This window comes from Hyposmocoma kahamanoa, unplaced genomic scaffold, assembly GCF_003589595.1.
Source record: "Hyposmocoma kahamanoa isolate Upper Pololo Valley unplaced genomic scaffold, ASM358959v1 185, whole genome shotgun sequence".
In the NCBI taxonomy this organism is placed as follows: Eukaryota; Metazoa; Arthropoda; class Insecta; order Lepidoptera; family Cosmopterigidae; genus Hyposmocoma; species Hyposmocoma kahamanoa.
Genome location: NW_020653715.1, coordinates 3,128,103 through 3,152,757, shown reverse-complemented (window position 1 = coordinate 3,152,757; position 24,655 = coordinate 3,128,103). Strand labels below are relative to the sequence as shown.

The following is a 24,655-nucleotide window of genomic DNA, read 5'->3' as shown; positions in this document are numbered from 1 at the left end:
GGTACTACTAGTAGGACTACGCAGTTGGACCACGGGCAATGAATCATCGATACAAAGGCGCGATTTCATCGCTACACTTGGGATTTATAGGCGAATGCATCGACATCGTTTGTATCGATGCAGTCGCGCGTTTGCACCGATTAAATCGCCTATAAAATCCAAGTGTACTGCTAAAAGTCGCCGGGTGTTTTACTCTTAACTGAAAACATGAGGTAAATCGATTCGCAGCCTCATAGTGTATGCCATCGATACGATAAAAAGAATAATACACACTTACCCCTTACTATCGGTAGTGATTTTTTTCAAAAACTCTTGTACTTCTGGTTTGTTTTTGTTATCTCCGAAGTAACGGTTGAAGTCGTCGATGGTCTTTTTCTGCGTCATGACGTTCCCCTTACCGCCACTCATCTGCTGCATGTAGTTACGAGCACGCATAATCACTTCCGATAACTGCATCTGGAAATTTAACGAAATTGAATTTATCCTTAATTCTTTAAATATAAAGTTTCGAATGTCGTAGGGCGTTGGTCGACATCTATACCAAAAGCAAAAAGACAGCCTCGCTGGTCTGCAGATTGCGGGCCAGCGCCAACTCCATCCTGATGACGTTGGTAGGGAGACGTGATTCCCCCATTATGCGCCATTTCCTTCAGGTGCTTGTTAGCAAAAGGTGTTTGTGAGAAAAAGAATTTGCTGACAAACACCATTAAATATTAGTATTAAGTATTATTTCTGCTAATGTTTCTTTTTTCTTTTTACTAACATAGTCACTAAGAAAACTGTTACTAACCAATTTATGGACCCCGTTGTCTGAATGAAAGAAATATAAAAAATTAAATAATATATACCGATATACTAACCCAACAAATTGTGAAAAGCTAGCGCACGTCCGCGCAGTACGTTATCTCAAACAGCCGATCAAGACTGCAATTTGTCAATATCTATTTCGAGGACGATAATATCGTTGACGGTATTATCGGTGTCAAAGACATAGCGTCCAAGGGTTTAGATGTAGGTACGATATTCCACAGCCACCAACTTGATTGAAAACGCTCGTATTTTTTGTGGCCCGGCAACCGATTCTGTAGGTAACAATCTGATTTGATTGATATTTATTTGCATAAAATATATTTTACAACAGATGGTGTATAGTAACAGTTTTCATATTTTATTAAAACTGACATGTAAATTTTAAATTTTATTACATTACAAATTTTATAAGTATGATGCTAATTTTAATAAAGTAATTAGAGTTATTAATTATACATGTTATAAGTAAGTAATAGTCATGTCATATAGAAGTACAAATAAAAAAAAAATATAATAAATTCATGTCATTTCAGGTCAAATTAATTATACTATAGTCAAATTTGGAGAGCTTTATATGAAAAGAAGTTTTTATCTCTCAGCCATGACATCAGCTTACGTTTAAATGAATTATTATTATTTATATCAGAAGGTTAAAGTATTACATATTTTCAAATACATGGCCCCAGATTGTCTCTGGTAGTGACTTAATTTGGTAACTACTGTGATTAACAATTATAATCTATCTGTGTACCTTAGAGAACCCCCATATACCCACACAGCGTCGTCGACCCAAGGTCCGTGCCCGCGACACCCAACGCAGTATCACTAACTAATTTGTGGATTTGCATCCACACATGGATGCAACGCCAGCACTGAGCGACTGCTGAATAGCGCCGACTGTCGGGTACAGTCAGGTAGTTGGTAATGGTTGGTAGCGTCGAGGTCGTGTGGACATCGCGTCAACGCTGTGCGTTTGTTGGCAAGACGCTATCGCTCGAAAGACGCTAGAGTGGGGGGTCTCTTACATTTCTATTGTGAACATCCCGAGTCCTTTTAAAAAGTTTATAATTATTCTTTACAAAAATAGACACTTCAAAAATGTACATACAAGGCTGTCACCATATTATGATTTTACATAAACTGCTTACTATTCATGAACACTACAGATAATACATAACTAATAGTAAATAAATACGCATGATGTAACTTACAAGTAACTGCGGCCTTCCGAGAGCGGTGAGCTTTATAGCCATTAACCCAGTGCTCTTTGTGGCATCTGAAAATATTGATCAGATATGTAACTAAAGATATCGCACTATTAAATCAATAGTGTATTAACTCAGAAAGTGTATTTTCTCAGAAACGATGAAAAACGAATTACCCACTTCCCGTGAAAGATCATTAAAATTTATATATACGTTATAGTTTATGACAGACGCGTAATTTCCTACTAATAGTAAATTCCAAAATAAGGACTATTTTGGCCAGTGGCTCATTAGGAGTTAAGTAGATATCTTACAGACAGACTTTCGTTCAAACACCTCCGTTTTCCAAAAACACGGCATCAAGCAGCGTCTGTCTACTGTGGTACAAACTCGCATCCTGAAATTCCTCGGTCACGTCTCAAGACGGAATTTTGACTCCATAAAGCGTCTTGTTGTATAGAGGTCTTGTGCAAGGCAGAGTGGAGGGCACTAGACTGCGCAGATGGTAACCCATTCGATGGACCGACCAAATAAAATCTGCAGTGGGCGGTCCTTTACATGAGTGCACGAATGAGTCCACTAACAGAGAGAGATAGCGACATGTCGTGAGGCAAGCCATATCAGCTGTTAACTAACGTGTACTCTTGACAGAGTGGTTGTGGTCGTTACGAAATGATATATGGAAGAAATGATATATGGAAGAAATGATATATATATATAGATGATACAAAAGAGAAGGAGAATCTTTTAATTATTTCTTACAATATTCTAACGACGGTTTTATTGACGTATAGAGAATCAAGTTTTACGTTCAATAATTATATAATATTGAATTTCACATATTTTGAGTTACAACACTATTGTAACAACAGTGCGATATGTTGAGCATAAAATTTCCACCTAATAAAAAATAGGCTACACCGCGAAGAAAGCTAAGCTAACTTAGCTTAGCTCACGTAGCCGGGACATCTACTCATATGTAACCTCCTTACGTCGTCATCCCACCTTTTTATCGCCTTTTCTCCAGTTCCTGGCCACTCGTTTTTAAATTTTGAATCGTTCTTTAATTCCTTTGCCACGCCATTCTGATTTTCTTTCGTTCCATCATCGCTCCCTGCTCGATCGCGGCAGCGTACAGTACTGGTAAAGTTTCAATTGCGTCTAATTTTGGTTCCTTTACCGGTTATAATACCGATTAGTAATAGCTACTACTAATCGTGCACTCATCATACTTAAACACACACACACATATACACACACACACATACACACACACATACACACACTTACAATAACGCACATTTAAACCTTCACACATTAACTTGCATGTTAGTTTTAAGTTAATTTTGTATTCTCAACAGTTCTTTTATTCCTTTTCTTGATTTTATATAAGACTAGTCTGAGAGGGCGAGGGCCTGGTGAGCTGTAATACAGGTTTAGTTGCCTAGTACGGTCTCCAGTCTCTCACAAGTGTTTCAATTTCTCATATTGTTAGTCTAATGAAATTTATATTAGTTTAAGTTCTTGTGTTGAGAAAAAATAAATAATCATTTCATTTCAATCATTTCATTTCATTTCAATCATGTGCCAATTTTGATAACAATTTGTGATAACTACTGCTAATCACTTGATTAGCAGCTTGATTGGCACTTGCCAATTTTAATACCAATCTGTAATACCGCATAACTCCGCCCTTTTGGTGTAAGTGTCTGGACTGTTTTTGTTAATCCGTAGTAAGAGAATGTTTTATACTGTTGTACCTGTTTTTATATACCCTTTCTTGTCTTTTTACAGCCTTTTCTTTCTTTACCATCAACTTTACAATAAAGGAGTTGTTCCTTTAGTGGTACTAAAATAAATGGAAAATTTAACCAGGCTATTAGTTGGTTTTTTGTAAAGAGCTCTCAAAAAATCTCGAAAGTCTGAATTATTTTTGGCCTGCAATTTCCAGAAAATCGTTAGGCATTTTTTATACTATGTAAAGTAAAACGGAACGTAATCCCACGAAACGGAACGGATTTTTATGTAATTTTTGGTTAATGGGCCAGTGGCTAAAGCCATAAAAAATATTGACACATCAGGGGGTCTACTCTCGATCTCCAAGTGAGCTTTTAAATGCTCACATTACTGCTTGGCGACAGAAATAGGTATAGTATACATTTATATATGTGACACACAGACGCTGCCGGTGCGTGGCGACGCAACGCTATGATTTCAATGTACGTAATATCATACGAACAATGCGGTGTCGCAACGTAACGCCACTTACGCATCTCAACACCCCTCGTCTTCTGCCGTCTTGTCCGATACCCACGCGTTACGTCGCCGAGCGCCGTTTCAACGCATCATGTGGCATGCGATTCTAATTTTTATGCAGTACAACGCAGCGTCACCGCTCAAGTGTCGCAACGTCGACGCAACGTATCATATGGCATCGCTATAATAAGTGAAAGCTTTAAGTAGATTAGTCAAGTGCACTTACTGTACTTTGATACCGATTATGTATTACACGTTTTCGAGAAACCTTACCGCGTAACTCTAACCAAGTATTAACCTTATAACTAACAAAGTTAAGGTACACTTTTAATTGCAATGAAATTTCATGTCTCGTATTCCGTAATAAATACTTCTGAGGATTGTGAGCTTTCTCTATTGTAAGAGAGTATATTACATTACTGCATTCGTCAACTTACGTAAAACACAAATTGCTTGGAATCTCAGATTATGTGATAAATCATGAACTTGAACTTCGGAAACATAATTAGAGGTGTTGGGTAACCCATATTAAATCCAGTTTCTTTTTTTCACAGAACGAACTAGTCGTGATAAGCGACAGCCCTGTCTGAACAGTGCCACTGACAGGGGCACTGCCATTACGCGCATCGCTGATACATAAGTAGACAAGTCTCATGTGCCTGTAATGTCACCAGCACTCTTACCCTTCGAAATCGGAAAGCAGTAATGTTTATATTATCACTTGGCGGCAGAAATAGGTAAGGTGGCAGTCCTTCCCTAGAACGAAGTGCTATTAATTTTTAATGTCAAAGTACATACCGTGTACAGCCTCAATGCTCTTTAGAAAATGTCCCATGTTCTTCTCGCAAGCCGCTTCATTTGTGTAGAAGTATGTCCTAGCACTCGTGACCTTGTACCGTCTGTCCGCGAACCTCTGTTCTACATTGAACTGCTTCAAATCTCCCTCTTTCTGGCCGTCGTTTGGTGTCTTCACCGATGAGGTCGTAGCACTGGAAAACAGGTTTTATTAATAATAATAATAAAGTACAAATGAAAAGGTAACGAAAATACTGAACCCTTTGCGCTTGACAAGTTTTAAAATAAAAACAGCAACGAGCGCTCAGTGAGTGAAACCCTAACACAACCATCAAGCGAATAGTAATGATATTTATGATTTTCAACATACATATATATATGTACATGACATACAATATATTGTTTCATACGCTACCCGGAACAATATAAAATAATTTACTTATTATTACTTATGTCTACGCTTTATTTTTATTGCACATCATTACGTTGTTACTAATTTTGTAAAAATATTCTACTAATTTGTTATTATTATTGATACAAAAAACGAACAACACAAACAAAAATCCTTCGATTAAAATGGACACGCACTAGCGCAGCTCCCATTGCTTCAATGTGGCTACCAGTCAGATCGAAAGAATACGTTTTGTGATCTCCGTATCCATAATAATAACGAACAAGAGTATAGTTCGTAAAATATAAGGGAAATGCGATACGGGCGTTGTTTCGGCGTTGCGTCGTCGTAACTGCGTTGTACTACATATAAATCAGAACGACATGCCACACATGGTGCGTTGAAGCAGCGCGTTTCGATGGAACAGTTCGAGTGACACTCAGTCCTTTGAAATAATAGCGTAACGACGCAACGCACCGGCAAAACCCGTGTGGCATCACCCTAATTTTAATCATCGGAGTCGAGCCCAGACCACGACTGCAAGAAGTTAATTACGACTGCACGCGTTAACTGCAAACATGCAGTCAATATGTTAGCAGTCTAATGTTCACATTACACGCGGCAGAAATAAGTAAGGTGGCAGTACTTCCCAGGACGTACCCTTTCATAAGGAGGTCTACTGCTACTTAAGGTCTGCTGCTAAAGTACACCTATCAATGCTCCAAAGAAATGAACGATCTATTGTGTTGTTAACATAATCGACGATGGTCATGTAACGCACGAGTAATATCTAAAACGGTAGAAACGTGCCGCTTAAACCATTTAGCCGTCATTTCATTTGGGCAAAGAATGTCGGTTAAGTAATTTATTATCATTGCAACCATTGACTTACAAATAAATGGACGACGGGTCTAATACAAAAACCACGAAAAAAATGTCCCAAGTCAACCTATTCGAAATTTAAATTGTTATGTCATCGCAGTATCGCGCTGTCAGTAGAACAAATGAAGACTAAAGCGGAGTGTCGCGCTCTGTATACGATTTTAGCGCCTTACAAGTGCGGACACTTTTTAGCGCGGACCCGACGTCCATATAATTGTAAGTCAATGATTGCAACCGAAAATAATACCACAAAAATATTCCACTTCTAAGGGTGGCAAATTAGGGGATGACTCCGGTTTCGTGCGTTTTCCGGTAACCGATTTCAATACAACTTGGGAAATAGATGTAATTCCACGAACTTTTGAAGTCGGTTTTTTAATTTCATGCATTTTTTCTTGTATTAACAACCATTGTTATAAAACATCGTTATTTTGTGTCATTTCATAAAATTCATTTTATTATAAATGGGTCGTATAAATCAATATAAATTCCTCCTAAAATGTACAGAATTTGGTGTTAAAGCCAAATAACGTCATTCTATTCGATTTGTAGCTCTGTGGTTGATATATTTAGCCTTACTCTAGAAACAGTTGTAAATAAATCCATTTAAACCATTTTCCTTGCGTCCAGTAGTTAGGACCGGTGGTGGATAAATCAATTAGCCTTATTCCAAAATAAGGGTGTTTTGTATCAAGCGACATTTATTTTCGGAATTATTAAGTTCATTTACTTGAGAGTAACACAGAATTTTGACGGGTTTTAAAAGAAAACCGCTTTTGTTACTTTTGTAAAAAAAATATTCACAAGTTTTTATTATATGATTTTTCCAAAATCGTAATCTTTAAATCGCTCTCCTGAACATTTCAAAAAATGGCGCTTAATACAATTGGCCCTTCACCCGTCGATATAGTATAAATTTCGAAAGTATGTGTTGAGCGTAGTAACGCGTATTATAGTCGCTTGTATTCCGCTACGTGTGTAGAGGCCTTAAAAGTTGGAGAAGCGTGTGTGATGTCCTCCGATGATTGGCAGTGATCGTGATGTGTGACGTCACAATTCATGAAGCCGTACGCACTGACGCATGCCATTGATGAACTATAAATAACAACAACCTCGCTACATACATACTTTCGATTCAAGTTATTCTGTAGGAAATTAAAACTGCCTAACCAGCGTATGTCATGTTGAAATTGTCAATTAATAATGATTAACGACTAATTGTATTGCACAAAAACGTAGCTTTTTTTTTACTTTGTCCCGTGGCTAAAAAGAACATCTTGTGTTCTTATTAAACACGTTGATAGTTTCGAGTGTTTTTTTAATCAAAGCTATACGAGCGCATGACTGTTGGCACTAATGATTTTTAAAATACTTGATGTAAACGAGATAAACAGAAATAGCTTCTTTTTTACATGAAATGTTTTCGATGGGATACTTACAAACATACATACGGGCGAGCAAAAAGCATTACCTTCCTGGGCTACGCCGCGGTTGAATAAATAAAAGGTGAAATAAATTAATAAAACGACAACATAGAAGGATAAATTATTCATAAAAGTAAAAAATAAAAATTAAATTGTAATCAATTGTTTAAAACGTCGACGTAGATAAATGGCAAATGTTAAATTATCATAACAAATTAAACGCAACATGGTAAATTTTTAAGGTTTAGAGGGCTGCCGCTTATTGACCATCAACTAATGTAAACGATAATGATACACACTCGCCTAAAGCTCAGTTTACATTGAGGCGGATCGGAACGAAAGCGTCAATTTCGCTGGAATGCTCGGGCGTTCGTGAGCTCTCTCGCGACTGCGCCTTGAAGCTGGGGGTCTGCCCTCGATCTCCGTCCGACATCCGTCCGAAACAATTACTGCCAAATAAGCAATACTTGACCAAATGAAAAGACGCGTGATGCGAATGAAGCTTCATACTGGATACTTGTCTTTTAATTTTGTCGAATATTACTTATTTGACAGTAATTGTTTCGGACGGATGTCGACCCCCCTGTTTAGTATTTCGTCGACGTTTAACGTCACACTGCGCCTGCCTTCGCGCCACTTCCCGCAGATTCGCCAGACGTCGCCGTCGCCGACGGCAATTGCGGAATTCATATTCAATACACGAGAATTCCGAGGAAGACGCGCGATGTGATTTTTGGCTCGTATCTAGTTTGTACGTTACACAATATTGACCATAAAGTTCATTACGCTATGTGCAATATCATTATAAAAATTCGCTTCCATTCCGTTCCGCCGCAATATAAATTGAGCCAAGTGTTTGATATACAGTGCTATTGAGGAATAAGTGCGCCTTCAATTTAGACGCTCATACATAGAAGCACCACAGTGGCGCTGCTGCCGCGCCACTACCAATTCTCATACAATATTTAGAAACGCAGTTGCAGAACCACTGTCGTAACACGCGGGCGCCACTTTTGCTGTCACAATTAGTGAACTAAAAATTATTGGATCGTGTTCAATCTTTGTATTAATAATAATAACTCTAAGGAAGGCATCCCACGGCCCGTTACGTACGTTCCTGTACGTCTGCGTCTGGCGCACCGTGGACACAATCAGCGAGTACCTTACGCCAATTGGCAAATTCTTTCACCACGATGGGGAGCATTTTAGTGTATACCACGGGTACGATATGTAGAAGAAGCATTTAAAATAACTTTATTCCATCAATATTGTATGTTAACTTATTTCGATTTTTAAAGCGGGCGATATTCAGTTTGAGAATAATTCCGACTTATGTATAAAGGACGCACTTTTAGAATGAAAGTGACTTATTACAAAACATAAAGAAAATTATAGTCTGTCTTTTTTGATGACGGAGTTTGGGTACGATAGAGTACGATAGAGCCCAACTTGCGCGAGAGCGACATAAAGTGCGAGAGCGACATAAAGCGCGAGATCTTTAATGCGAGAATACCAGTATCTCGTGCTTTATGTCGCTTTCGCACAAGTCGCGCCCGTTCGTGTTAGGTCTACAGTTTTCATAAAATTTGAAATAGTCATGTAGTTGTCGTCGACAGTTCTATCGAAAGACTTTTTTTTTTATACTAACGCACACACTCAACATAGCCCCGCACTAGGGAAACCCTGTGTCGCGGGTGCCATGGACACACACATAGACAACCACAAATTACACCCAAACTCACGAGAGAAATAAATGTAGGTCATACAAATATTTCGCCCGGCCCGGAAATCGAACCTGGGACCTCTGCGTGGCAGTCCGGCATGGTAACCGTTCGGCCACGGAGGCAGATTGTGAAGCAAGGTATATAATTTTGCCAAAAATGCATAAGTTGTGAATGTTACGATGTTCTAATAGTTACTAATTGCGTTTATTACCTTCTTTAGTCTTATTTTCACACTTGGCTTCTAGTCATCAGTCAGCCCTACGACGCCCACTACTGGGCATAGGACTCCCTCAACGATATCCACAACGATCGGTCCTGCTCTGCCCGCATCCATCGGCTTCCCGCGACCTTTACCAGATCGACGGTCCACCTGGTCGGGGATCTACCCACTATGCGTCGTCCGGTGAGCGGTCGCCGTTGAAGAACCTTTCCGCCCCAACGGCTATCGTTCTCCTAGCTATGTGCCCTGTCCACTGCCACTGCAGCTGAGCAATTCTTGGAGCTATGTCGGTTACCTTAGTTCTCCTACGGATTTCCTCAATTCTGATTCTATCACGTAGGGAAATACCGAGCATCGCTCTCTCCATTGCCCGCTGAGTGACCTTGAGCCTTCTTATGAGGCCCATAGTGAGGGACCACGTTTCTGATACATATGTGATCACTGGCAACACACACTGGTCAAAGACTTTGGTCTTGAGACACTGAGGTAATTTGGACGCGAACATTTTTTGTAGTTTCCCGAACGCTGCCCATCCGAACTGGATTCGACTTGGCTTCTAGTATAGAAATAAATTTTCACTCATACACATTTCAATAAGAACAGGCAGATTTAATTATCTATATATAATTAATACGAAAATCTTTAAAATATGTCTCCTCTTTATATTTTTAATAGACACAGTTGTATGCATGAAATTACAAAAATTGACAATTCAGATGAACCTGTGCCGAAGTTGATGATTATTTATTGCAAAAGGATAACCAACATTCAGTCGATAGTCGACAGAATGTTTATCGACTACAATCACTGGCTGCTCACAAGCGGGCAAGGTTTTTGCGCAATATACTGTCATTTTACTACATCTTCAAAAAAGATAGACTATAGTTTATAGCGTAAGACGACTTTAAAAATAATAATTTAATTTGGAATTAACCCATTAAAGTTTGAATCGAACATTCACTGCATTCTTTAACATGTTTGAAATTCCATTCCTGTATCGATATGTAAACGCCGCATTAAATAACGTGAAATGTCACAATTTCAAATCTTATTTTGCTTATTCCCAAAAAGTTAAAATTTTGTGTTGGGTTTCATTTGAAGGGTGCGGCGAGTTTTGGATTTTTTTTTAAATAGCTATTTATTTACCTCACTTCTCGTTTTTGGGCCTCGGACTCGGAGATGTCTTCCTCCACGGAGTAATCCAGGATCGACTTTACGCCGAATGAATACAGTCTGAAACAAAAATGTACACGGTGATACAAACTTAAGTAGTAACTATTCGGCCTAATACCGAATACTTAAAAACATAAGGAAGAACTAATGCAGTAAATTATCACAAACTTAAGTAGTAGGTATGTTTGTACCAGGTTTAGAAATTATAAAGATATTTATATTCTTTGATAATTATCTGAGAATATTTTTGGCTCTTTATTTTTATAAAACTAAATAAACACGAAGAAAATTATTTACTTCGATACGTGTCTCCTACAAACACATGACACAACATAGCTAGTGGTAGCATTTTATTGTTCCAATTAATTGTATAAATATCGCGTAAATTATCAATGATTATTATAACTTCGAAACCTGGTTCGTGCATAGTCAGAACCTAGACTAGACGTGTGCGCCGCGCCATCATCGCCACCGCCGATTAATTCGACCGGAGCGGCGTAAAATTGGCGTGGCGAAAAATTGTTTAATTTTAATGAAATATCATCATCTTTATTAATTATTTACTACATTTCAATACAATATTTCCGTGCAATTTAAATTAATTACGTTCTTTTTTATATAACATGTTACTGATATTAAATTTAAATAAAGAGCGTGACTATTTTTTATTTTAACCTGTTTGTTACCATGAGCACCATCACCAGTTAAAATATCATGGAATTTTTTTAGCTGATATTTAGTGTTTAACTAACAACCAATCAGGTACCGCTACTCGCAGATACGTTGGCTATCTGATTGGTCAGTTTCTTGACACTGAGATTTCTATTCTTCGAATAATTAAATACAATAGAAGAGAACGTAAATCATATTTAATAAATAAAGTACACATTATTGTTATAATCTAAACCTGTTGGTTTAGATAAATATTTAAGTCAGTTGGCAAGCAAAATACATAAGTATATGTTTACACAACGATCAAAATTATCTAGCCCGAGTTGGCGCACATCGTCTGTAATATGCCAATTTAAAAAAACCTTCACGGGAAAATTATTTTACAGTAAAAAAAAATGAAATATGGGTATTTGTACACAATATACATTACGTAAAGTAAAAACGTGACCATGTTGTCTCTTACAACATTAATGGACGTATCTTACCTACCATGTTGAAGAAAATTATAATTTATTAACATAACATTATGACACTTCTTACAAAACGTACTAAAATTTTAATCTTGAATGATATTTTAGGCGCAGGGAAACAAAAGTTATTTATATTTGTTGTTAATAGCGTTGCAACGAATAGTATATTCGGCCTCATTTTCACCCAGGAACGTGGCCGAATAGCCGAATATTGGGCCTGAAAAACGCACGTACGCAAAGATCTCGCAACCCTGCTCTCGAACCGCTGTAACTACACTTCGCCAATCGCGTTAAATATTGACCAGTTTTAATTGGATTTGTTACCCTTTTTTATCTCTGAAAAATAACATAAATTAGATGTGCTACATTTCCCTAGATCTTTTAGATAAAAAAGCGAAAAATTGCGCTTTCTGGAACTTACACCATAAGTTCAGCATCAATAAAAGTTGCATGATAATTTATTTATTTATTGCATTAGTTCTTCCTCATGTTTTTAGGTATGAGGCCGAATAGTGATTCAATATTCGATATTCAACTGAATAGCAAAAAATAGGCCGAATGGGCCAAATATTCGTTGCAACTCTAGTTATTAATGGTTAAACAAGGCCCCACCTGCAAACTTAATCGTCAACGTGTTACGCAAAAGCAGCGAAAGAGGAATAATAATAGCATAGTAACCAAAGTCAAGGTGATTTCGTGCATATGACGTCACATCAGTCAGTTGACGTTGAAAGACGAGCCTTTGTTGGTGAATTTCCAAGAAATGTTCCAAAAAAAAACCACATACGTCTCTTGTGAGACACAATCCAGGAACGGAACATTGGTTCACTCTATGCCAGTGACAAATTTAGCAGAAAAATGTCACCAAAATTAAACGGGCGCTGTGTAGCTCGATCGTGGCAATCAATCTTAGCAACATCTACATTACTAAGGACGTATCCTTAAAATCGTAAATTCGTTGATGATGGCATATAACATCTTAAAGCCAACATTAATAAATCCATCTCAAATGCTAGGTCGTTTAAGGAAACTGTCTTTCTCTCTCTATAACCTGAGTGCACATCGACCATAGCTCATCGATTATGTATCGTTTAAGAGTTTATCCTTTTATTAACAAATGTCACTTAGTAGGTACTTAAGCTACGGCCCTAGACTTTTTTCATGATACTTAGTGACGGACGAACAAGTCTGTGTGTCTGGTGGTAAGCAAACCGCTTGTCCATAACATCTACTCTACATCACAAAGATCTGAGAAGCACTGCCACTTCGCCCGTTACCTTGAGTCGTAAGTTGAAAAGTCCCATATGCCAGTAATTTCAGCAGCACTTACTCTTCAAAACTAACACAGAAATAGGTAAGGTGGCAGTATTTCCCTGGACGAACTCTCTTCACCAGGTGCTCTACTACTAAATCATTATTATTTCCTAATCAATCTTTCAAAAATTGGTCACTAGAGTTGGCATCGTTCAATATGTTTATAGTCAATTAATAGAAAAGAGGTTGTAATGCAGATACCAGAATTCCGGTATAAAAAATTATTATAGTTTTAGTAGCAATAGAATTCCTTCCGAAAGAGTTAGTCCAACGAAGTACCACCTTACCTATCTCTGCCACCAAGCAGTAATGCTCACATTACTGCATTCCCGTTTGGAATGGTAAGGGCGCTGGTGAAATTACAAGGACATGCCACTTGTCAACTTATGTCTCAAGGTTACGGGTGCAGCGGCAGTGCCCATAAGATCTTTACAGTTTAAAACTCAAAGTAGTTATAAATTGTTACTATTATAAACAGGGGTGTCGCTTACCACCAGGATCACGACTTGTTCGTCCCGTCACTGAGTATTATAAAAAAAAATATTAACAAGGACCAAAGTCTCCTGTTCCTCAGATTGCCTTGACTCGGCGTACCCCTCAATACTTACAAAGCAGTAAAAAGTGGGAGGTGGAAACCCTACCCTACCATCGGTGGAATTCATTAAAAATGTCATGTGGAATGCATCAAGTTACCTGGTTTACGAAAAAAATTAAGCTTTATCCCTTAACAGACGTAAATATTTCTTCACATACAGAGAAAACTGTTTACCTGTCGACAGTCGGTCGGATTCTGACAGGGTCTTCTCCGGCGACGAACTGGCCGTAGAAGGTGGCCTTCATGATCAGCTCGAACAAGGTTTTCCCAACTAATTGCCGCGACCTTTTCATCAACTACCGACAAACAAAGAGAAAACTTTTAATTTCAATGACTTAGGCAAGATAAAAAAATTTCAACGCCCACCACCACAAAAAAATTACTGAAAACACGTATTTTTAATATTTAACTTAACACAAAAAAATTACAAGGAAAAAATTATAAATTTTTGGTGTAGTTTATATGTTTAGAGCCTACTGTCAGGTGTTTTACACGTGCGCCCTGTGGATCAACCACACGCAGCGGACTCTCGACGCGCTGCAGATTCCGTACAACAATGCCTTTAGGGTGTTGCTGGGGCTGCCCCGATTCTGCAGCGCGTCAGACATGTTTGCGCAGGCTAATATAGATGATTTTAATGCCATCATGCGAAAGAAAACGGCCTCGCAGCTCTGCAGACTACGGAGTAGTTCCAATTCCATTCTAAGGATAATAGCAGAGCGACATGATTCCCCGATCATAGCACATTGTGTAGACAGATGCATCTCGCACACAAAAATAGTGACTAAGTAAGTAGTAGTTACAATTGTAATGTAATGGATTTCTCTATGACATGTGATTTCTAAAATTTTAGTTTTGTTCATGTTAATTATTATTATTTTATTAGCTAATTTGAATTTTAATTGTTATTTTATTAATTGTAAATTTTAGTATTTTAAATTTTTACTTTCGACTAAATTATCTTTATTATTTCAGTGACTTTAATATTATGTATTTTGAATATTTTGACATTTCGATTTTAAAAATTGTAATGTACACTTCATATACAATACACCACAAATTCACCATACAGTCATTTGTTACTAATATAGTATAAGGTTGCTTACTAACAAACTATGGACCTATGGTGTCTGAAATAAAAGATTTTTATTATTATTTATTAAGGCTTTGGCAAAGCCATCAGCCTAAACATGAAGTTTAATTATGTTTCTGTAAATGTGGCCGCCACAAAGAGAATAGGCAATTTGAGGCGGCGTGCTTGGATTGACTCGGGATTCCTTAGAACGGGCCGATACGGGTACTTTAGTTCGAGATTCGTATAATTTCGCGTTTTAATCTTCGATTAAGGCACAATAGCACTATCCTATTCCACTTTAAACTAGATTTCACAAAATAATTGAAAGTCAAAATAAAAACGACACTTTTCCCTCCAAAAGGTCCAGAGCGAATCCTTTTATTTTTATTTATTTTATATAGATAATTAAGGTTTTTTTTTTAAAGCAGTAGCACCCTCTGGACAGCATCAACGCCCATCAATTGCTTCCGAGGTCCCTATCGCTCGAGCTCGCGCTCGCGCTTTATGCGCTGTCGCGCAAATCGCGCCTTGTCGTTCTAGCCCTACTGATGTGGCTTTATTACACCACGGGTGCGAAATAATATCACGAACATTTTGCTTAAAACACACAGAGAACGGGTGCTGGTCAGGTGCGTGTCGGGTCGAGAGTACGGCGGCGGGTGTGATTTTATATGGACGACAGACACCACGCGCCCGACCAGCACCCGCTGTCAGTGTGTTTCACGCTAAAATATAATGACTAAGTAAACTGTAGATGCAACTAAGACGCCTGCGAAGCAAAATCCGTGTGACATATTAGATCAGGAAAACACTCTATCGGTTATGTGTAATACTGCTTGCAATAGCTATCAGATCAGATTTAAATAGATGCGTTGCCGATTCCATATGGATGTGACGATAAAAAAACAAAATAGCAACACTAAAAGATATTTATAAAGAAAAATAAGAGGACGGGCGTAGAGTTATTTACGAAAAAAGATATGTTTTACGGTTTTCAAGGGATTACATAACGTATCACAATTAATGTGTGTTATAGAACCATTGTTTCATTTTAAAATTATATGCTTATGCTTATACTTGGTGTCCGATGATCCGATTCAAACGACCGGATATTGTTACGGATTTGGAAATACCTGTGGACCATGACAATGGCCGTTGTTGAGATATTCGGAGCGTTGTGCAGGATCACCGAGTATATAACCAGAAATAGAGGCGAAATGTCATTTAATTTGTTTGAAAACTATTCTGCTATATCATTACTGTGACTATATACGGAGACATACACACAGGTCAGTAGTTGGCCTGTCTATATTTCAGTGCAAACGAGAGTTAATATTTAACAGCGTTTACAATAAATATATAATAATCATAAATATACAAAGTAAACCTTAAAATAGTACAGCCAATGACATGTTATCAAGAATAAAATTTAGTATATAATACAACACCATAAAAGCATGAGCCAGTATTGAATGCTTCTGATCTTCCCCAAAAACGTGTTTGGTGTGTGGGTGTGTGGGTTCGTGGGTGCGTTCGAGCGTGGGTGCGTTGGTGCGTGGGTGCGTGGATGCGTGCGTGCGTGCGTGCGTGCGTGTGCGCGCGTGCGTGTGCGTGTGCGTGTTCGTGTGCGTTTGCGAGTGCGTGTGCGTTTGTGTGTCTATCAATGTGTGTGTTTTAGACAGAAAAATAATGTGTCTGTGTGTATATAATTGTACACATTATTATAAACTGAAATATGAACCTACTTTAATAAAATGTTATTTTTATTTCAATATGTAGCTTTGAATTTAAATTTAAACCATTACTACTGTGATGAATATTAATCTTGATACATAATATAAATAATAATCGATATATTCAAAATAAGTAAGTAAATATCGGACAATTCACTGGCATTACTCAAGCGAGCTAATTATTCCTTTTTTAAATATTGCCTTAGATTGACAAAAAACATCGTGTTCACTAAAACGTGAATTATACAGTTTAGCAAGACGAGTCAGAGGACTGTTCATAGCGTAGTTTGTCGAGCACGGGGGTATATTATAAAATAAGGGCGTGTGACGTATGCGACGCACCGGCATGCGGCAGGTGATACCCGCACAATCAATATGACCATTCACAATGTCATGCAACAAACATACATCTATTTCGTCGTTCGTTTCTGGTTATATACTCGATGTGCAGGATCTTCCAAGAAAAGAAAAAGAAAATCCACTGTACTGTAGCGTGTAGCGCTGGCTGGTTTATTTTATATTTAGAATTGTATAAAAAAATAGAAGATTGTTGTCAAGTTAACATCGGGAGACTTCTATCAAACAAACCGAACAAACGGACAAATCTTCAAACCGAACGCTCACAATAAATCTTTAATCATGAATATACTCCTCATTCATTATTAAATAGTACCTCTCTCTACGCTACAACCACGGCTACGCTCCCACAGTACCTACTCGGTTTCCGAGTACTTTACAGATAAAAATCTCAGTGGTTCCTGTCAGATACTACCAATACGCTTATCCCTGTCGTCCCTTAACTAGAGCTAAAGATAATACTCACTTCGTACTGAATAGGATTTACGGGGAAAGCTTCAGTAGCAACTTCAAATATCTACGTTCATAGCGGTAAACTTTATCCGTACGTTAAAGGTCCCATGTCTACAAATTTTCTTGAAACCACCACTGGTCATTGTAATTCCTTTGAGACTCCACTGAATACTGGTAATATTTGTTATTCCGCTATAATCTTGTTGCAATGGCAGTGAAGTCTCGACAGAGTGTCAGTGGAATGGCGGAGAAGGCATTCATTCATTTCGACAACGATCGACGTCACCTTTTGTGATCTCATTTAATCAACGGTTAAGTATTCAGATTAAATGTATTATTTATGTCAAACAATAAGATCGATGTGCCAACGACTCGCCATTAGCGGGCTTTACGCAGACACTCTATCGTGCGTGATACAGCAATCATGTGCTGTGCGATTGAGCTCCCGTGTAAACACGTTGCATTGTTGCATTGCAATTGGAAGGAAAAGGGAAAGACCGCGCGTTTGCACTCACCAGTCGCGGGCGCAATCGCGCAATCCAACACGCGCCAGTTTCATGCGGTCTATCCTGCGCTATTAGACTTTACACGGACGCTGTTTCCGTTGTACCAAGAACTAACAAATGAACGTTATCGAGTTCTTAGAAAATGAAACTATTTTTCCGGACTGACCATTGCAATTTTTTTGTATTCTGCTCTTCAAAAGCGCCCTTTATAGGAATGCACGCGGGAAAGCCTGCACTCGCAATAGTGCGCGATGGAAAAATCCCAGACGTAAGACTGCAGTGGTGATTAATATGTTTTAATTTGTTCTAAGTTCCATTATTGATTAATAATAAATTTAACTTAATAAAAATTCATATTGTTAAAATAAAATCATTTGTAAAACGGATGTAGCGTAAATTGGAATGTTCTTCGTAAAATTAAAAATAAGGTATATATTTCATTAATAACTTTTTGAACTACAGTGAAAATATAGGGTGATTTGCGTTAATATTACACATAATTGGTTGATGACTATACCACCTCAGTCAACCGTGACTATGGGACTTGTAAAAGGGCCCGAAACGTTGGTTTGTTTGACAAAACAAATACCCGCGACTTGATTTTAAATCCGGAAAAATAGTTTCATTTCCTAAAAGAAGTCTTCAAACAGGTAATCGCGCACGATTGCGGGTGCAGGCTATCCCGCGCGCAATTCTGTAAAGGGAGTTGTTTTAGAGCAGAATACCAATAATCATAGTACAGAGTACTAAAAAAACCGATCTCAAAAGTACGTGGAATTACATATAATTACCAATTTTGTTTTATTGAAATCGGTTACCGGAAAGTGCGCAAACCCGGATTCATCCCCTAGTTCGCCACTATACAGGACTTGACACAGGAGATAATAAAAATCGGTTCACTACTCAAAGTATATTGAGAGAAAAAAGGCCTTGAATTAAAGAATGGCAAAATCAACCATTAAAATAATTGCTCATTATACTAAAATTTAGGCGCTATTTATAAAAATGAATCTTCATGCGTGAACAGCCACCCTTAGAGGTTGATGATTTTTTTCAAAATTGAATGGGACCACTATGGAGGTACCCTCTTTCCATCAAAAAAAATCATGAAAATTAGTTTACAAATACCAGAGTTATCACGTAACATACATACAAAAAAAATACAGTCGAACTGAGAACCTCCTCCTTTTTTGGAAGTCGGTTAAAAAATTGCAATGGTAATTGAATAGTAGCTGGATGGCTAGCCACTGACAAGTCCTACCAAACATAGAAAATTCGCCATTTACACTCTATCGAGACACAACTGAGATGGTGTGAAATAGTGTGCTTAAAATATCTTTATTAACAAAACTCAATCAACATCAATAATTGTTAGGTTTTTTTTTGTTTCAATTGAATCTTACATGATATTTTGAGCATTTTCAACGTATGTACTTAAAATAGATAAAATGTACCGTTCTGGATTTTTCTTTTCAAAATAGTTGTTCCGTTAGTTATACTAAAATAAAAGGAAATTTTAACCAAACTATCAGTTGGTTTTTTGTAAAGAGCTCTCAAAACCTAGACATTATGTATAACAAATCTTTTTTGAATTGCAATTTTCAGGAAATTGTTATAGATTTGTAACACTACGTGACGTAAACCGGAACTTAATCCCACGGAACGGAATGGATTTTTATGTAATTTTTTGGCTAATGAACTAGTGGCCAATGCCATAAAAATGTGATGACAGATCAGGCGTCAATGTCATTCTTGTTGCAATATATTATAAGTTTTATATACCCAATTTTAAGTCTAATGCTCATATTCCAGAACTCTACTCAATGCTCAAGTCAGGATTTAAGCAGACTTGAGTATGATTTCAAGCACTGGAAATACGACCCTAATGGCAAGGCATGATTTCTAGTGCTTTGAACCATACTCAAGTCCTGACTTGTGCATTGAGTAGAGTTCTAGAATACGACCCTAAGAATTTTTAACGTTGAGTGTTGCTACTATTTGGACTTTCTTTATTATAGCAGTGTTGCTGTTTTGTTTTAACACTTTTGTTTTAAATCAATAAAAAAAATGCAGGTTACATTTTTTTCTGCCAAGCTTTTTAATTCAAGTTAAAAAAAAAATTCCGCCCTCCCTAGCTTTAGATACCGCACCATTGACGGTCACATTGACTGAACGGCAACAAGGCTGTCGGCGAGCCGTTTTCGCGCTAAGACGGCTTTCATATTTGAATACAGTAACGCCATTGTACGTTAGTATTTATAATGGTCGTGAGTTATACGGGTTGGTTGCTGAGTGTACGGGTGTTTACCATAATCTAAACAGGATAAAGAGAGGAGTTGCTTTCGTTTTCCGAAAGATGAAACGAGGTAAGTAAAAAAAAATTGTCTGAGACTCGTTCAAGTCAGTTCACAGTTCAGAAAAAAAAATTCTTCTTCAATTTTCTCTCGAAAATCTCGAGAAAATCGACGGTTCGAAGAAGAGATAAGTTTTGTCTTCGGGCTCATGCTAAGCCTGCAGTTATTATTTTCTTCATTTATTTAGTGCAGAGTGTGCAATGTGCGTGTAATAAAATTTAACATAGTAAACAAGGGTTTTCGAATTTTCAATTTGTATTGCCGTTAAACATGTAGTGAATATAATTATTAACTAAGTAATTAGTGGTAAAGTTGGACGCGTAATTTCAAATAACTCGGTTACCTTATTTAAAAGTACCTGTCCATAATATAATATTTTAGGTGCTTTTATTTATTTTTATTATTTTTCAATAAACCTTCAGGATTATTCTCGTTAGTAAATTAATTAAAAATATATCATTATGTGGATGTAAAAATGTAATGAACTTGTGTAATTATGAGGCTTCTATTAATAGAATTATAGAGAACAGATTCGTGTTAGAATTTTTGCTATGTTGCTGCTCTCTGACCACGTACGAGAAAGTGATGGGTAACCCTGCCACTTCACGCACATATTTGCGCGTGTGCAGAAAGCACCTTGCTGTATGTGGTAGTGGTTGATACAAAACTTTCGACCTTTGTATGGAGTCTACGAGGTGTTGTATGTTCTTTACATTGTGACTTTCCTCTAGATACATTCATTAAATATGGCAATGTTACTTTTCAAAGTGACATTAATAGTTTTCAGTTTCCGTTTTTTAATTTAAAAATCGAAGTTTTTGCTATTCTTTTATTTATTTATTTTTTATTAAGGCTTTGGCAAAGCCATCAGCCTAAACATGAAGTTCAAATATGTTTCCGTAAATATGGCCGCCACAAAGAGGATAGGCAATTTGAAGCGGCGTGCTTGGATTGACTCGGGATTCCTTAAAACGGGCCGATACGGGTATTTTAGTTCGAGATTCGTATAATTTCGCGTTTTAATCTTCGATTAAGGCACAATAGCACTATCCTATTCCACTTTAAACTAGATTTCACAAAATAATTGAAAGCCAAAATAAAAACGACACTTTTCCCTCCAAAAGGTCCAGAGCGAATCCCTATTCTTTTATTCCCATAATATAATAGTATTCTGCCGCGTTTAGTTTTTTTTTATATCAAATATCAGAGGGGCAGTGCCACTGCACCCGTCACCCTGAAACTTAAGTTGACAAGTCCTATGTGCCTGTAATTTCACCAGCACTCTTCAAAACCGGAACGCAGTAATGCTACATTACTGCTTGGCGACAGAAATAAGGTGGCAGTACTTCCTTGGACAAACTCTTTCACAACGAGCTCTACTGCTGCTTAGTTGGATGAAAGGGCGCTTGTGACAACAACTCGAAATCGAGAAAATTATGTTTAAAGAAATGAAATTAAAAAAATAACTACTTTACTCTTGCGGTAACTACATACCTTAACCACCTAGGAAAAATAAAAATAGTGACAGATCGGCCTTTTTTTACTTATCACGGCAAGATTAAACATAAGTGTTTATTAAAAAAGTCACATGTGCCCTTTCAATTATTGGCGGCAGTATTGTACACACAGACTGTAATTGTACGGAAATTTGTGGGCGCCATCTACTGAGCATCTAACTAAAGAAACAACTATAGACAACATACATACTCGTATGTGAAATTGGTAACATTTTCACAAACACTAGCTGTCCTTTTTTCCGTATACCATTTACGTGTGTGTGCAAGTGAGGCGGAAATGTTCTTCATACGCAAAATGCTATGCCATTGCCGTTGGGGCCATGTACGGACACACCAACACTCGAAAACCAACACGTGTGTTGTTTACGTCAATTTGTGTTAATTCGCCTAGACTCGAAATTGTTTTGGAATTATATCGATGTCAAGTAACACGGCCACAATTCATATTATCAATTACTGACGACGTGACGAACAAAAACGTAGTAACAATCGCACGACAAATCGGTGATGGCGTTACATTATACCCGATTGTTACAGATTGCTCTATCTATGCAAGAAAATGATGACCCAAAACTTGCCTACGAGCCAATCATGTAGCCATACGTCAACATATTCAAAATTAAACAAATATATTCTTTATTGCACCAAATAAATACAATAGAAATATTAGTTTAACAGGAGGTGAGCATAGGTGGACTTATCTCAAGTGACGGGACGAACAAGTAATGCGCCTGATGGTAAGCTACACGCCTGTCCATTGTCCAACAGTTGCAGTGCCACTTAGAGCTTTAAATCGCAAAGATCTGAGGGGCACTGCCACTGCGCCCGTCACCCTGAGACATAAGGTGACAAGTCTCAGGCGCCTGTAATTTCACCAGCACCCTTACCCTTCAAAACCGGAACATAGTAATGCTGACATTACTTCTTGGCGGCAGGAATAGGTAAGGTGGCAGTACTTCCCTGGACGAACCGTAATAAATAACAATATACATATCTACACATAAATATATACATATCGGTACACATACACAATCATTATATCTTATTAATATATATCTTTAAATAAATTATTATTATTATTATTATTATTATTATTACCAGAAACCCAGACCATCCCCAAGTTCAGAAAGTTCATTTAAAAAGTTTGTTGTACTGGGAATCAAACCCGAGACCAAGGGCAACGGAATTCACTCCGCGGCACTACTTAGAACCCCTAGGCTTTCTCTTCCAGAACACCTAAACCTTCTCATCCAGTGCCATATTATTTGCATATACATATATTGTACAAATTCCATACTTGAAATTAGATTTATTTTTTATTTCGGCATATCTATATTGTCTAGTCATTGTTAGTTATTAAAAAAGATGCAACGTAAATATAACGCAATAACTAATTTATAAAATCTAAAATATGAAAACAAAGTCAAATATATATATATATATATATATATACACAAATTAAATTTAACACAAACACAAGTAAAATTAATTAAAAACAGCAACTGTGTGTGGCATAAACCCGCTCAAAAACACGCGCAGTCTACCCGTCTCGCAAAGCCTGGAAGGCAACTGAGCATAGTACTGCGCAGACCTCGCGAGTGGGAAGGAATTATTTTTTTCAAATTATAACACCTAACTTGTGAATTATATAAGTTAAAAAAAAGTGAACAATACATTCTGTTTGAAATTAAATTATCAATTTTTTCGTGTAAATTTTATAAACAACGGATGTTTGCATGTAAAGAGAAATTGCTTTTTATTCAATTTGAAGGACGTAACTGTAAATTTTATTTCGTAAAAAGAGCTTAATAAATTATAGTTTTTAACCGACTTTAAAAAGGAGGAATTCTCAATTCGACTGTACGTTCTTTTTTTTTGTATGTGTGTTACGCGATAACTCCGGTATTTGTGAACCGATTTTCATGATTCTTTTTTTGTTGGAAAGGGGGCACTTCCATAGTGATGCCATTTCATTTTGAAGAAAATCATCCACTTCTAAGGGTGACTGTTCACGCATGAAGAATCATTTTTATGAATAGCGCCTAATTTTAATTTAGGAACAATTATTTTAATGGTTGATTTTGCTATTTCTCCAAGTCAAGGCATTTTTCTCTCGATATACTTTGAGTAGTGAGAACCGATTTGTACTATCTCCGGTGTCAAATCCTGTATAGTGGCGAACTAGGGGATATTTCAATAAAACTTGACAAATAAACGTAATTCCACGTTCTTTTGAGGTTGGGTTTTTTTGTACTCTGTACTGATGCTCAATACATTCAATTATTTAAGGGCTACTAGCAATCATATATTTTTTTGTGATTATTGGACTATTATTATTAACAGGAATTTAATTTAAAAAGAGCCTAATTCGTCAAACTGGCATTTGTTCCAGCCTTAAATATAGAAAACATAAATCTTCAGTCAAATAATTAAGTACCTCTCAAGTTTTGATTCTTTTTTTTTTCAAGTCAAAATCAGAAATTTCTAATAACTAATAAATATTTTGTTGAATCTTGAGTAGCTTTATGACTTGAATAAATTAATTTGCTCTTGGATTAAATATTTCTGTCTTATAACTAAAATACACTTTTGAGACGTTTTTTACTATTATCAAGTAATTAATTATTCTCTAGCCACTATAGGAAGAGGATCGTTTTGTTGGATTAAATAAATTTGTGTTCATAAAAAGAATTTTATCTTTTTCTAAGTAATCTGTTTTTGCCGTCCCC

At 37.1% G+C, this 24,655-nt stretch overlaps 1 protein-coding gene across 2 annotated transcripts in view; it reads right to left on the bottom strand.

Annotated features, from left to right (window-relative positions):
• The window catches only part of LOC113226252 (proline dehydrogenase 1, mitochondrial), a 50,734-nt gene that overhangs the window by 13,602 nt on the left and 12,477 nt on the right, over positions 1 to 24,655 (bottom strand). Inside the window, exons 2-6 of one of the 2 annotated variants that reach the window (XM_026458813.1) lie at positions 14,106 to 14,227; positions 10,854 to 10,940; positions 5,070 to 5,260; positions 2,022 to 2,086; positions 278 to 456 (exon numbers count right to left, since the gene is read on the bottom strand). In XM_026458813.1, coding sequence (XP_026314598.1) covers positions 278 to 456; positions 2,022 to 2,086; positions 5,070 to 5,260; positions 10,854 to 10,940; positions 14,106 to 14,227 — 644 coding nt within the window. Of the gene's footprint in view, positions 1 to 277; positions 457 to 2,021; positions 2,087 to 2,915; positions 3,147 to 5,069; positions 5,261 to 10,853; positions 10,941 to 14,105; positions 14,228 to 24,655 lie in introns of those variants that run through there. The other variant, XM_026458814.1, reaches the window with a different exon arrangement.